Raw genomic sequence first — 16620 nt, 5'->3', positions numbered from 1 at the left:
TGACCCATCTTATATTGGGATTTTCCGTTTTCAATGGTGGTTTTTCGCGATTTAAAAAAAAGTGGTGTGATGGGGGTCAATTTTGACCCCGGATTTGGATTCAGCACGTCAAAATATATAAAAAATGATAGGTCTAGTCTTTGGTACAGACCACTTTTTTTTTGTGTGTTTCTGTGATATTTTTACAATCAATTGTACAATATATAATTAATGAAAAATAAATATAAAAAAAAACATTTAAAAAACATTGTCTGCTGATTGGAATGTGCATCACGATTTCAAAATTATTCATGCAAATATTGTTATGCAGATATTTATGCAAATTTATCTGTTTTTATGTCATCATTTGTAGTTAAGTATGAGCTATAGTTTATATAAGAACACGAAGATAAAGTCTGTGACTATTCAATAAAGAAACTCGTTCAATCAAATATATAGTATATTCAGTGAAATCGATAGTGAGTGAATTCCAATAGAAATAGTCAATCGCATATTGGTGACGTCGTGGATAAAGAAGCACTATAAAATGTGGTTTTTCAATAAAATGTGTATGAGCAAAGCACGTCTTGACAGCAAAACTGTTGTGATAACAGAAGCAAGTGGTGGTATCGGCAAGGAGACTGCCAGAGATTTATATGCGAGAGGTGATTTTACTGAAATAATAATTTAAATTATCCTAAATTTTAAACTTAAGTAGATATAATAAGTAAATTATATAGCATTAATAAAATATAAATTTTTGTTATTCGTTAAGAGATAACAGTGCCAAATGTCATTGTTATACAACCATAATGTTATATAACAATACTTTATGAGAATACTATATATTCATTTCTTTACTAGAATATTAAGTTTTTTTCAATTATCTTTGCTTTACTTATAAATTTATAAAATTTTTTACGACTCTACAATTAAAAAATATACTCTTAAACACATTCGTATAAATAACGTATGCATTTAGGCGCTAGAGTAATTCTGGCTTGTAGAAATATGGAAAAGACAAATGAAGCAGTTGAAGATATAAAGAGCAACCCACCTTCATGGTAAATATATAAACTTAGATATATTATAAAGAAAGCAATTAAATTAATTGTAGGTACTATTTATTTTAATTTATTCGTTTTGTGTTTTTATAAACCTATATTTATCTTAATTAAATTTTTTCATGATGGAGAAAATGACGATGTGGTCTGTAAATCAATGGTTACTTTTAGGATGAGAAAGGATGAATATAAAAATAATGTGGGTGAGCTTGCAATTTATTTTCTGGATCTACGTAGTTTTAAAAACGTGAAAGATTGTGCTAAGAATTTGCTGACAAACGAAGCAGCTATTCACATACTCATAAATAATGCCGGTGTGGCTGCGTCTCCATATGAAAAGACAGAGGATGGAAATGAGACGACACTACAAGTTAACCATCTTGGCCATTTTCTTTTGACACTTTTGTTACTGCCAAAAATGCAATCGTCTTCTTCCAGCTGCAGAATAGTCAATGTCTCATCATTTACATATATTTGTATGTAAAAGCATGTATGATATTGTGGTATAGCTTTAAAAATAAAGTAGAATGTTTATCATTTTCGTTCAGTTCTTCCCCAAGTAGAAATTTATCCGGGCATCCCATATTTAATGCTGGCTCCGTATGGGCATTATTAAGGCATCCAAAATAAGGGCTTGTCAAACTCAAACCCATTTAGGACCTAGTTAGAACTTAGTTTTTGTTTTTAATTTGGGCATGTCTAACTATAGCCCATACAAGACTTTTCTCCCAAGACAATTTAATGTAGGATTTCCTAGTTATAGCCCATATTACAGAGCCCAGTTTGGTCACGATTTTTCTCCCAAAACAGTTTAATGTAGGATTTCATAATTGTAGCCCATACAGGGCCTAGTTTAGTCATGATTTTTCTCCCAAGACAGTTTAATGTAGAATTTCCTAGTTGTAGCCCGTACAGGGCCCAGTTTGGTCACGACTTCCCGTGTAGAAATTTGTTAGGGATGGCCTTACATAACATAAGGCCCCGATCATTAGTTATTAGGGATGCCATAAGAAAGGTTTTCTTATTTTTAAATGCGAAATTAAGCGACCCAACTGGCCAGTATCAATTTATTTAATTAACTCATTACGTTTCAACCTTAATTATGTATTTCTCAAGTGAGAAACAATACATAGGTTACGCAACAATGGATCATGCGTCGCCAAATGCTGCGTCCAAGCCGCATTGTGCGAACGCCACGCTAGAACGAATATGTCCATATAAGTATGTCGAATATAAAGATGGAAGACATATCAGTGGTAAATCGTAAAAACTTACATGTAATGTGCGTCAAAAGAATAAAAAATAAAAAGTTTCCAAGAGTCGCAATGTAAAGTTTTAGGAGAATAAGACAGATCATTTTCTCCACTAGCTCCGTTCCGTGCCATATTCAAAGTCACAATGATACGTATAATATACAATGACTAACTACAATAAGATGTGTTCCGAAAGTACCGTATGACAAACCAAATCATAAACAAATTAACGTGTCCCAAAATACTGCAGACACAGACCGAACTCAATTAGGGGAGAGTTGGCAATTACCGAGCCCCTAAGAACCGAAGCGTATATCTAAGCTCAGAAATGCTTCAAAAAAATAAACTGTGCAGTTTTCGATAGGTCATTTATTTGGCTATCCATATATCATAGCAATAATCTTGAAAGTTGAACACAAACTGAAATATTAATAATTTTCCAAAAAATAAGAAAACGCGGTATTATCAAACTGGTCTGATAATATCGTGACTAGGTCTGATAAAATCGTGCCTAGTTTAATAAGACTGTGCCTATAAAAATTACTCTGGCTTCAGCCAGTGACATGAAGTAGAACACAATAACAAAATGTTTTTTTTTATATTTATGCATTAATATCGTCTGGTAGGTACCTACATATAAAAATAAGTGAATGTGTTAACAAATAACGATCATTATAAATTCAAATCAAAACCTAAGCAACGATCTTTTCTGTAAGCATCTTACATTGTAAACTAAATAGTCTTAGTAACTCTTAACACACCTATGAGTAATTATACCTTGGGCGTGAAATTATCAAACTCAATTATTTCACTTTAAAACCTTAAAATATATAGGAAAGAAACGCGTGTTTCTAAAATCACTTTGCAACCTAATTTTATAGTGTTTTAGCTTATCAAATCCGTCAGCATTATTTCTCTAATGTAAATATTATGTTACTCACCTTTTATCGAAACTACCAGCAAAATTGCAACGAGCAAGCAGAGAAGCTTTCAGAGCGCACTGTGTTTACATGGACGGCCGGAGCGCATTGACGACGCATGCGGGTGAGGTATTTCGTGTTACTCTATGATATTAACACCTATGATATTATCATTGTAGGCGCGTAATACAAATAGTTATTGAGATAAACAATGGCGCGGAATTGTCAACGGCGCGGTAATTGCCAACTCTCCCCTACATGTTATACAGCCTCAATAATTTGATCGTATATCGCGGGCAAATTCTCCGTATCTTTTTGGAAGTTGACAGTACACTTGTTCTTTTTTATGAAAAACATTTCAGAAATCTCTCTTTTTCTGAAATGCTTCTCCTTATATAGAATCTTCGCTTAATTTCGCATTTATTTTTAACTACACACTGGTGGATCTAACAATTTATCCAATTGTTTTTCTTATTTTTGTCTAATGAGGCCCTTGTAAGGATTTGATAAGAATGTTTTAACTTTATAAATATACTTTTTTCATAAATATATTTACGAACACAAAATTTCGTAATAAGCCGGCACTGGTTTCTGACATTCACCCGACATTAAGAAATATTATATCATATATTCAATTCAAAATTTTATTACTCTTTTTAAACTAAATTTGTTTCTTAAGATGATTTTTGAAAAATTATATATTTGCGCTGGTTATGACATATGTAGACTATATATAACACTTACATTAAATTAAGAAGTAGTCTACCACGTAAGGCAGTTGGCTCACGATCCAGAGGTCCCGAGTTCGAATCTCACCAAGGTAAGTGTTTTTTTCAAATACGAGAATAGTATATTGTACAACTAGCGGGAAAAGTGGTCGATTCTGAATGAGTGTGAATTCGCTCGTGCGACCATCACACTCATTTGGGCTCGACCACTCTTCCCACGAGTTGTTCATACTATTTTTCCTAACAAGAGCGTGAAACAGGCCGCTTTTCGCGCTTGTTTTGCAATTTCATTTCTCCACTAGTTGGGAAATGGCTCCATTTTTCAACGCTTACGTCATTATTGCAAAATGGATCGTTTTGCTCACTCAGAACAAGCGCGAAAAGCGGCCCATTTCACGCTCGCGTTAGGAAAAATATTTATGAGGACGGCGCGTGCCACTTTTAGCCGCTAGGGGCGCTAGCGAAATTGGAGACACATCGAGCTGTTACCGAGTACCGAGCATATCGTTAACGAGAAAATCTGTGTACATAAACGTGAATATTTCAGAATTTTTTAACATGCCGGGAATGTGTGTGGCATATGGATGTAAAAATAAGGGAGAGCATCGGTTCCCGAGGGACAAAAATGACAAGATGATGAAAAATAAACGGTGGATCATCACTGCTATAAAACGCGAGGATTTATGTCCGAATACAATCTCGTAACTAAACATATGTTTCATTATATGTCTATTAATTTTATTGTAAACTCACTACTTTCAAAGCCGGTGGTAATATAATCCTCAGGTCTAAAGTGGTTTGTGCACAGCAAATTTGTATTCGGATATAAATCGCGTGTTATAGCAGTGATCCACCGTTTTTTCATCATCTTGTCCCTCGGAAACCGATGCCCTCCCTTATTGTTACATCCATATGCCACACACATTCGCCCGGCATGTTAAAAAAATCTCCAAACCTCTCTACTCATTAAACGTAAACATTATGACAAGTCTCCAATTTCGGTGCTGCCCTCTGCGCTGAGCTTGTCATGTCGCCGTCCCCATAATCATAGACTGCATCTTAAGAAACAAATTTAGTTAAAAAATAATAATAAAATTTTGAAATAAATAATTTTTTTTTAATTTTTTGGGTATAAGCCCGACTTATGAACCCAACATTGGCCCAAGTTCGGAAAGCAATAAAGGCCCTAGATAAAAAAGCGTGACATTCCGAAATGGGGCCAAAGTGGGCGTCCTAACATGGGCCTCAAATAAAGTAAGGAAGCCCTTTCAGGGCCCGGTTACAGCCTAGGAAAAATTTATACACGGGTTGTTGAAATTACAATTGTAACAGAAACATTCTATTATAGTTGCTGACATAGATTTCGATGATATTAATATGGAAAAATCTTATGCCCTACTTGGAAGTTATGTACAAAGTAAATTGGCGAATATTCTGTTCACTAAGGAACTCGCTCGTCAATTGAAAGGTAGGTAACATTATGGATTAAGATAGATTACATTACATTTATTTAATACTACTAATTTAATACCTGCTAATTAATACTTAACAATTACTAATTGATTGTTAATGATTTTTTATATGTAATAAAAAAAAATACACTGAAGATAAATGAAGATTTTGATTTTTAGAAGCAAATATTCACGGGATAAACATATACTCTATACATCCTGGTCTAATTCCAACCGAAATAACACGGCATACCAGTAATACGTTATTTCGAGGTGCAAGTTTTTGTTATAATACTTGTACGGGATTGTTTTTTAAAAATGCTGAACAAGGAGCGCAAACTACAGTATATTGTTCTGTTGATGAGAAGACAGCCAATGAGACCGGTCTTTATTATTCGTAAGAATATACTAAATATGTACTGTACAAAATTATTTTTATACAGAATATATATATATATATATATATATATATATATATATATATATATATATATATAAAATAACAATTCTGCATTATGTTTCTTTTTTCGTATTTTTTTTATACATGTGGCGTTTCCACTACATATGGGAAGGCAAACAATCGTCAGTACGCCGAAAAATTGTGGAATGTATCCTGTCGTCTTTTGCATCTGGAACCAGAAAAAAATTTTACCACGTTTTTAGAAACCGTTTCACGTCAAATGGTTTAAAAAAATTTATTTATTTTTAAGAGAATATTGTGGGAATTTTTACTAACCCGGGGAACAAACCTCTTATTTGTTCATATTAGTTTATATTAGATTATATTAGTGGATATATGATTATATATGATCATATAAGAAATAGAAAATATAATCTTAAACAATATTATATAGCCATATATGAGCATATATGCCTATATACCCGGAAAAAAATACCTCTTATTTGTTCAAAATATAATTTTGAACAATATTATATGGCTATATATGAAAATAAATAATTATATAATTATATATTCCATAAAACCACTAGAAGTATAACCTTATACAGCCATATATGGTCTTATATGCTTGTATATTATCATGTCTGATTATGTAAAAGTATATTTATAAAGCTAAAGATAATCATATATGAACATATACTCGGATCTATCCATAAGTTTGTATAACTGTTATAATAAATATTCTTCTAGTATATTATTTTACTTGATAATATCAAATTAATATTAGATATTATTTCTAGTTTTAATTTACACAATTGCGTTTTAAGTCCGACAAAGTCCATTTTGGCACGCAGTTTAAAAAACTGAAACATGTATTTTAATAATTGATATTGTGAAATATTATATTAAGCACCAATATCCGCTTTGACCGAAAACGGCACTTCTCATTGCTTATGTTATTTTAAGTTTTTTTTTTCTAATTTTGCATAAAATACTTAATTTTTTTTAATTGACATATTAATTTTCATTAAATATTTTCGTAAGCAGTAAATGTCCCTACTGAAAAAAATCACGTCACGAAATCACGTCATGAAATTACATCACGAAATCACGTAACGAAATTACGTAAGAAAGACCTAAACCGCCAACGGGGTTGAACCGCCAAATCAAATATCTCGGAACCTGTATATTGTGCGAACTCGCTATTAACATTGTAAACGCTGCTTATGGTACCCATGTGACTAACGGAGTTTCGGCAGGTTACCTGCCGTGTTATGATTTTTACGAGGGCAAACGTGTTTTCGGAAGGTGAAAGTGAAATTTTCTGCGCGTGAAAATATTGTAGGTAATATAGGCAATAATATTTGGTCTCCAAATCTCGAGGTACGTGATTATAAAAAGTAATGCATGCTGAACACGAATCCAGTGTAGTTTTTTCATCACACAGGCACACAAAAAAAAATTTGCGGAGCCAAAAAAGCGACCTATGTAGCATTGTAGTATTGGTCAAGCATAGTCGAAATCCAAATTTTTGGAATTTTTGGAATTTTACCAGTTTTTTTTTTATCTGACTTTATTGGGTTTAGGGTGAATTCTTCCAAGTTGACTACTAAACATTTGAAATCGTTTTTTTAGCTGTAAAGTGAATTTGTTTATAAAAATATTAATTGTTCATAACTTTATACATTTTTTCCACTCAAAAGTCAATTTTCACTGCACTTATCAAGAGATTGAGGCCCTCCGTACAACCTCTGTGAGATGTATACGAATAAGCTTCACTTTTCTGAACTCTGCTGCTGCCGTGGTCACTAGGAACGATGACAACTGCCCTTTTTGGGATGTGTAGAATGATTCGCTTCTTACACCATAGCAGTATCGAAGCCAGCGTAGGCGCGCTGCCCTGCAAGGGGCGTTAGGGTGTGAGAATGATGCCGTAGTGTGTCCGACGATGAGTTGACTATGTCCTCATCAAAGTCGGAAAGCCATTATACTTAGGCCTGGGGAGGTATTTTGGTTATCACCCCTAGGACGGCGGACTCACCTACGATCGGGCTAAGATCCCTAACGTGCGGGTATTTTTGAACATCATGGGAAAATTTAACAAAACAAAAACCAAAACCAAAAACAATCAGGAACTCAATTCCAATGCAGCCAAGAGCAGTACACACGAGTGCAATAGTGAAACTGATCAATTTTGCTACATTTGTAGTCAGTACGAAAAACTCAAGTTTTGTCGCACCATAAACAAGAAGATACAAGAACTGTATTTAAACATCTTTAAAATTGAAATAAAAAATTTGAATTTCAACTACGTGCCGCATACAATTTGAGTTATCCCATGATGTTCAAAAATACCCGCACGTTAGGGATCCTAGCCCGATCGTAGGTGAGTCCGCCGTCCTAGGGGTGATAACCAAAATACCTTTCCAGGCCTAAGTATAATGGCTTTCCGACTTTGATGAGGACATAGTCAACTCATCGTCGGACACACTACGGCATCATTCTCACACCCTAACGCCCCTTGCAGGGCAGCGCGCCTACGCTGGCTTCGATACTGCTATGGTGTAGGAAGCGAATCATTCTACACATCCCAAAAAGGGCAGTTGTCATCGTTCCTAGTGACCACGGCAGCAGGAAAGTTCAGAAAAGTGAAGCTTATTCGTATACAGCTCACAGAGGTTGTACGGAGGGCCTCAATCTCTTGATAAGTGCAGTGAAAATTGACTTTTGAGTGGAAAAAAGTATAAAGTTATGAACAATTAATATTTTTATAAACAAATTTACTTTACAGCTAAAAAAAACGATTTCAGATGTTTAGTAGCCAACTTGGAAGAATTCACCCTAAACCCAAAATTTAAGGTCAAATAAAAAAAACCTGGTAAACAGAAAATTCCAAAAATTTGGATTTCGACTATGCTCGACCAATACTACAATGCTACATAGGTCGCTTTTTTGGCTCCGCAAATTTTTTTTTGTGTGCTTGTGTTATCGTTGATGTCTAATATTTCGTGGACGATCAAACCTAAAACTTATGTTTGGGGCTTATCCGCCAGTAAGCACCCGGGGCTGGTCCGCCAGTCTCGTCACTGTGGCGCGCCGGGCGCACGATTTCAGCTCACGGCGATTTCAGGTTAGGTTTCCCTCGAGCGTGATTCTGTTTTCCTTTGCACGTGCGTCAGTTTTTATAGGAGGGAAATCGTCGCAAAACAGGTATTTTGGCCGATCGATAAGATGGCGGACCGTTGTTTTCGAGATCGCTCGCGCTCACGGCACGTCGGCGAGGTACGGCGAGGCATGGCACGGCTCTGAGATTCCGCAATTTCCGCGCGAGAGTTGACATGCCGCGCGCGTGGTAGATCGTCCCGGCCGCGGTAGATCGTCGTTGTTGGTCGTTGTGTCAGTGTCAATGTAGTGGTGGTGGTGTCGGTGGTGGTGGTCGTCATCGTCGTCGTCGTCGTCCGTCGTGGTGGTGGTAATGGTCGTGGTCGTGGCCGTCGTCGTCGTCGTCGTCGTCGTCGTCGTCGTCGTCGTCGTCGTCGTCGTCGTCGTCGTCGTCGTCGTCGTCGTCGTGGTGGTGGTGGTGGTGGTGGTGGTGGTGGTCGTGACCGTCGTCGTCGTCGTCGTCGTCGTCGTCGTCGTCGTCGTCGTCCGTCGTGGTGGTGGTAATGGTCGTGGTCGTGGCCGTCGCGCGTCGTTATCGTCGTCGTGCGCTCGTCAGGATCTGTATTCACGTGCCTAAATTGTTTTATGGAATAGGTAAAACAATTATTTTTTAATAACGTTTTAAATACATTTTTATATTTTTTTCTTAAAAAATAATTATTAAAATGTATTCTATCATTTTTCAGGATTAGATGTACGTATATGTATTGAAAATGCAGTGTGGCGGATTAGCCCCTGGGGGGTGGCGGTTCAACCCCGGCATTTGAGATTTCAATTTTTCCACCGTTGTCGTTTTTGCTCTATACCGGTTAAACAAAGCAACATAGATAAAAATTTCCTATATAAATTTTGTAGCTAAAGGTTCACTCTTTACAGTGGTATACCACATTTAACCAAAATTATTTATTTTGTTGTTAAAAATCGGCACCGAAAAAAAACTGGCGGTTTAACCCCGGTCTCCCCTAATTAATGACATAATTAATCACGTAACGGATTGTTCCAAATCGGTACGTGATTTTAAAAATCACGTAATTTAAAAAATTACGTAATGCTGGGAAACACATTTTTTTTAAATCTGGATAAAGTTATATAGGAACTACAAAGTTTGTTTAATTGCTTCTTCGTCGTAACTTATGCATGTAAAACATGATTTAAGCAAAATAAGTGGTTCTAAATAAAAAATCAATACTGTATATTAATTATATTGTCTATAATTTTATTTTTATGAGTCAACTTTTTAAGTATATAAGTGAGTGTAAAAGTGCATAAGTATAAGTATATAAGTGAGTATATCAAATATAATAATATAATAAAATAAATAGCATATATAACATAGACAACTTAGATATATGTTATGGTAACGTTAACAAGGTTAACTCATTTTAACATTGGTAATATGGTAACACTAAACTTAATCACTATCCGATAATGATTCACTGGAATTTGAATCATTGCTACTTTGTGAAGAACTTGATGAATTGGGCGATGTTGGGCGTCAAAGATGTTTTCTTTGTTTTTCTTCTTTTGCAAAACATTTTTAACATTATTATTATTAAGGTGTTTTTAATTTTTTAATAGTAACTTTTAGAATATATTGTTTTCTAATTTTTTGTATTTATTTGTTGAAAGACTTTGTTTAAAAAAATCTAGACTGTTAAGATCTAGCATGTTAATTAAAAATGTTTATTATTTTTTATAATCATCTATGCTAACAAATGTTTAAAAATTGTAAAATTTTTTATTTAATTTAATATTTTATATTTTACATGTAAACACAACTATATTACAATTTATTTTTTTAAGTATTTTTTTACTGTTAAAGAGTTACTGTGTATAAAGTAAAGAGAAAAATATCAATTATTAAAAGAAAAAGTACTATACTTTAAAGATTAATTCCATTAAGTTACTTGTTTTTATAAATTTTTATGAATATATCAATCTATAAACACATATTTTCCATTAAAAAATACAAAAAAATATTACCTTTAAACATATAAAAATTATTTGTCTATTGTTGTTTAAAAAGTATTGACAAACACAGCAGGTATGACGAAAATTCTTGAGTAGGTGAGCGATAGAAAGAGAGTTCTTTTTAAGAAAATTTCGTCTTTATTGTATGTAGTTCTTTCTAAAAATATGCCAACGTAAAACAAATTGATATGAACTAAAGAATTTTTACGTGAATATAAACAAACAAATCAGTAATCAGTCCTGAAGATAGAATAGAGAATAAACTAAAAAGAGTCAGATCTTACAGAACGGAATCAAAGTATCTAAATTACTGACTAAGAATGAGAGTCCGAAACGTATTTGAATGTAATGCTGCTGACGAAAAAAAGAAAGATAGAAAAATGAAAAAGAGAGACTTCTGCATGAATGTCTATCAGATCGGTTCTTGGGCTAGAATTTTAGGCCAGAGCCACAAGAACAAAATGCAAATCTCAGATCTGAAAACGAGAATGAACCTAGCAGAGGCCCTTGTACTTTGACGACCAATGTCGATCTTCAATATGGCGTCTTAAGATTCGGAATCTATCAAAGGCCCCGCTCATGGGATTAGATCTCTCGCCTCGATCTTCCCTCACGGACGCTAGTCGTTGCAGCTCTCCTTTTCCTGCTGATGAGTCCACTCCTTGGTCATCTGAATCTCGCTCGGTCAGAGTCCAAAACCTTTGCAGTTGTCAAGATGAATCCGAAAGAGGGGCAGAGAATCGACTCGTCCGAAAGATCGCAAGCAACTGCGGCCATGACACCTGAGCGCCCCCACCTTGTTCAGGACAAGAGAAGAAGGAGGTGGGAGCGCTCAGGTGTCACGGCCGCAGTTGCTTGCGATCTTTCAGACGAGTCGGTTCCCTGCCCCTCTTTCGGATTCATCTTGACAACTGCAAAGGTTTTGGACTCTGACCGAGCGAGATTCAGATGACCAAAGAGTGGACTCATCAGCAGGAAAAGGAGAGCTGCAACGACTAGCGTCCGTGAGGGAAGATCGAGGCGAAAGATCTAATCCCATGAGCGGGGCCTTTGATAGATTCCGAATCTTAAGACGCCATATTGAAGATCGACATTGGTCGTCAAAGTACAAGGGCCTCTGCTAGGTTCATTCTCGTTTTCAGATCTGAGATCTGCATTTTGTTCTTGTGGCTCTGGCCTAAAATTCTAGGCCAAGAACCGATCTGATAGACATTCATGCAGAGAAGTCTCCCTTTTTCATTTTTCTATCTTTTTTTTTCGTCAGCAGCATTACATTCAAATACGTTTCGGACTCTCATTCTTAGTCAGTAATTTAGATACTTTGATTCCGTCCTGTAAGATCTGACTCTTTTCAGTTTATTCTTTATTCTATCTTCAGGACTGATTACTGATTTGTTTGTTTATATTCACGTAAAAATTCTTTAGTTCATATCAATTTGTTTTACGTTGGCATATTTTTAGAAAGAACTACATACAATAAAGACAAAATTTCTTAAAAGAAACTCTCTTCTATCGCTCACCTACTCAAGAATTCTCGTCATACCTGCTGTGTTTGTCAATACTTTTTAAACAACAATAGACAAATAATTTTTATATGTTTAAAGGTAATATTTTTTTGTATTTTTTAATGGAAAATATGTGTTTATAGATTGATATATTCATAAAAATTTATAAAAACAAGTAACTTAATGGAATTAATCTTTAAAGTATAGTACTTTTTCTTTTAATAATTGATATTTTTCTCATTACTTTATACACAGTTAAAGAACTCTTTAACAGTAAAAAGATACTTAAAAAAATAATTTGTAATATAGTTGTGTTTACATGTAAAATATAAGATATTGAATTAAATAAAAAATTTTAATATTTTTAAACATTTATTGTTAGCATAGATGATTATAAAAAATAATAAACATTTTTAATTAACATGCTAGATCTTAACAGTCTAGATTTTTAAAACAAAGTCTTTCAACAAATAAATACAAAAAATTAAAAAACAATATATTCTAAAGTTACTATTAAAAAATTAAAAACACCTTAATAATAATAATGTTAAAAATGTTTTGCAGAAGAAGAAGAAAAACAAAGAAAACGTCATTGACGCCCAACATCGCCCAATTCATCAAGTTCTTCACAAAGTAGCAATGATTCAAATTCCAGTGAATCATTATCGGATAGTGATTAAGTTTAGTGTTACCATATTACCAATGTTAAAATGAGTTAACCTTGTTAACGTTACCATAACATATATCTAAGTTGTCTATGTTATATATGCTATTTATTTTATTATATTATTATATTTGATATACTCACTTATATACTTATACTTATGCACTTTTACACTCACTTATATACTTAAAAAGTTGACTCATAAAAATAAAATTATAGACAATATAATTAATATACAGTATTGATTTTTTATTTAGAACCACTTATTTTGCTTAAATCATGTTTTACATGCATAAGTTACGACGAAGAAGCAATTAAACAAACTTTGTAGTTCCTATATAACTTTATCCAGATTAAAAAAAAATGTGTTTTCCAGCATTACGTAATTTTTTAAATTACGTGATTTTTAAAATCACGTACCGATTTGGAACAATCCGTTACGTGATTAATTATGTCATTAATTACGTAATTTCGTTACGTGATTTCGTGATGTAATTTCATGACGTGATTTCGTGACGTGATTTTTTTCAGTAGGGACAGGTGGGAGACCTATTTATGTAATTGAGAATAAGGGAATTATGGAAAATTTTGAGCCAATTAATGCAAGTGATCTGGAACAAATTGTTAGGGAACTACCACGAAAGAACGGAACAGAGAAAGGGATAAATAGTGATATACTGAAAATGGTGCTACCTGTGATAAAAGATGAGTTTGTAGGGGTAATAAATGATTCGCTTAGGACAGGTAAATTTCCAGAAGAATGGAAAACATCCACGATAATACCGATACCAAAGGTAAACAAACCAAAAAAAAACGAGCGAGTATAGACCGATTGATATGTTACCGATATATGAAAAAGTATTAGAGTTAGTTGTAAAAAAACAGTTGAAAAAATTTCTAGAAGACAATGAAATAATAACCGAATACCAATCGGGATTTAGGAAACAGCAGTCGTGTGAGACAGCAATTCAAAGTTTTATCGAAGAATGAAAGTTGATAATTGTGGAGAAAAAATGGTGGGGGTGTTATTCCTGGATCTCAAGAGAGCGTTTGAGACAATAGATAGGGTTGTAGCCGGACGGAGGATTGACATTAACCACACGCCCTTGAGATCATTAATTATCACGGTCGCTTTTAACTCGATTTTAACCTCGGCCTATCGAGAAAGATACTTTGAATGACCAACCTTTCGCTGACTTTGCTAATTCCCCTCTCTACGACTCTGTTTCAGCCATGGATATAGGAATATAGGGATGTAGTATAAGCCCAGAACATAGGTGAGGGGAGTGAAGCCGAAATGCGGGGGGTTATGTGCCTAAATTTCATTGGTTACAATTGTGCGCATGCTCAGTATCTTGTGCCGCGCCAATCGTCACCGGCAGGTTAAATGTAAAATAATAAGATATACTTAAATTCTGCTGTAAAAAAGTTAATGATAAAAATATTATATAGTGTTATCGTATATATATTATGAATTATAAACATATTTATATTTGTAGGACGCGTAATATTTGTAGGTTTAAATGAAAGACAGAAGATGTATATAGGTAATTGTAAAATAAATACTACTAATGAGTTTATAAGTCTATACTGTAAATAAAATATAAAAAATATTACATGAATATAAAGAATAGTATTTAATTATACTTCTTTAATTATATTTATAATCTTCTACCTACTTCATGAGTCATGTCAAATAGTAAAAACGTAAATTGATTGTAAAAGAATTTATATCAAGGTATTTATTTTAAGTTTGCAAGGAAAACGGTTTATCCAAAAATGGCCCATAAAGTAGCATTAATTAAACACAAACAGAGATAATAATATAAAAGTTAACAGAGATAATAATATAGAAGTTAAGTATATATATATAATTACGATAATACACATGTATATTACAAAGCAATACAATTTATTTCGAATTGTTACAAAAGTTAAAACATAAAACAGAATAGATATATTAAATTATAGTTTATTATATTATTAATGAACCAATATTGTATTATATATAAATAAACAAACAAATGATTACTGACCTTTAAATAATGTAAGTTTATTTAAAAAATGACGTCGACTTTTTGATTTATCTTTGTCAATACTATTTAAAGTAATATAATGCAGACGAATTTTGACATATTTCTGTATGATAGTTCGAATTAAATGAACAACATGATTTTCCATGACGGAATGATCGTGGACATGTTCCGCCAAAGTACTGAATATATCAGTCTGTATGAAGTGCGTTAAAATTCGATTTGTTAAATTGTGGCCATGAAATTTTTGTTTTATAAATATGCCGCTTTCATGAATAGCACAACGAATTTCAGTTTCACATTTACGAGCAATCTGTATTACATCATTGGAAGGTTGGATTAACCCTCCACGACTTTTTCTATTAATTAAATTATTTTTATTTGTTTTCGCTACTAATGCGGTTATACAGTTTTCGCAGCGCAGAGTGCTTCTTAATTGCTTAATTATATAGCCTGCAATGTATTCTATAATATTGGTTGACAATTCTGTTATTTGTCTGATATCGTTCATATAGGCATGATCATGAGATAGTGAAATAGATTCATTATTATTATTGTGATCTTCTTCCAATTCGTCGCTTAATCGTGCTAATCTGGAAGTGGAATTAATAATCTCTTCAGAGTTTTGAATTGTGTTTGAGGATGTTACATGCAAAATTGATATTTCCTCTAAAGACATGCAATTTCCACTGTTGGAATTACGTATGTCTGAATGAACTAAAATCTTTTTCATAGCAGCTTTAAACTGCCTCACAGTGGGATTATTATTTCCTCCTCCATGATGTCTTAAACATCCGAACAGTAATTCAACATGATCCTGGCTTAACTTATAGAACGGTACATATTGTAATAATTTATTTCATTCACACAGTTCCTCATACAATATTAATGCACTTTCGATGCAAATTAAGAATCCTATAAATCCGGTTTTTCGACGAGAATTAATTATTAATTCGCCACTTGTAGTTTTCAATGATAAAATATATTTTTTACATTTACTAAATTTCTCTTTGATTAGTGCTAGATTTGAAGAGTTTAACGCTTTTTTAAATCCAAGTTGATGCATATTCCTTGAATTTAAAATGTCAAAAAGATCGTTAAATATTGATAAAAACTGTATTGTTGCTTCACAAGATTGAAATTGTTCTAACTGCATATCATTTTTACAGAATGAAAGGGCGTCAGCAACTGATTTACTAAAAATCTGAGTTGCTAAACGTACTTTCATCTTTTGTTTTGAATAATTAATATGAGCATTGCGCAGTTTATTACCCAAATGCATTCCCTCACTTTCTTGTATATCGTGTAATTCAGTAATATGTGACCATTGTACAAAATTATTATTTACGTCTAATAAAATCTTGCTGTCCCCAAATGTATTACGGACTAACTTCAGCATATGGCAAGGATCAAAAAACGTTACCACTTTTTCTTTCGTAATTGGATGAGGAAATGACGTCTGTAATGAAGAAACATTACTGAAATCACAT

The 16620-nt window shown here is 33.5% G+C and overlaps 1 protein-coding gene and 1 long non-coding RNA gene across 2 annotated transcripts in view; both read left to right on the top strand.

The window, feature by feature from the left end:
* The window catches only part of LOC139820997 (uncharacterized), a 213200-nt gene that overhangs the window by 39218 nt on the left and 157362 nt on the right, over positions 1 to 16620 (top strand). The window lies entirely within an intron of this gene.
* On the top strand, positions 390 to 6552 carry LOC139820994 (retinol dehydrogenase 12-like). Its single transcript, XM_071791659.1, has 6 exons — positions 390 to 644; positions 962 to 1043; positions 1215 to 1519; positions 5293 to 5412; positions 5576 to 5792; positions 5968 to 6552. The coding sequence occupies exons 1-6, from the start codon at positions 527 to 529 to the stop codon at positions 6056 to 6058; spliced, it is 933 nt and encodes a 310-aa protein (XP_071647760.1). The 5' UTR covers positions 390 to 526; the 3' UTR covers positions 6059 to 6552.

Source organism: Temnothorax longispinosus, chromosome 10 (genome assembly GCF_030848805.1).
Source record: "Temnothorax longispinosus isolate EJ_2023e chromosome 10, Tlon_JGU_v1, whole genome shotgun sequence".
NCBI lineage: Eukaryota > Metazoa > Arthropoda > Insecta > Hymenoptera > Formicidae > Temnothorax > Temnothorax longispinosus.
The sequence above is the reverse complement of the archived record's forward strand: the minus strand, read 5'-3'. Positions and strand labels throughout refer to the sequence as shown.

Coding starts and splice junctions, on each gene's coding strand:
- LOC139820994 (XM_071791659.1), top strand. CDS start 527: ATGTGGTTTTTCAATAAAATGTGTATGAGCAAAGCACGTCTTGACAGC. Junction 645..961: donor CAGAGATTTATATGCGAGAG/GTGATTTTACTG, acceptor GTATGCATTTAG/GCGCTAGAGTAATTCTGGCT. Junction 1,044..1,214: donor AAGAGCAACCCACCTTCATG/GTAAATATATAA, acceptor GGTTACTTTTAG/GATGAGAAAGGATGAATATA.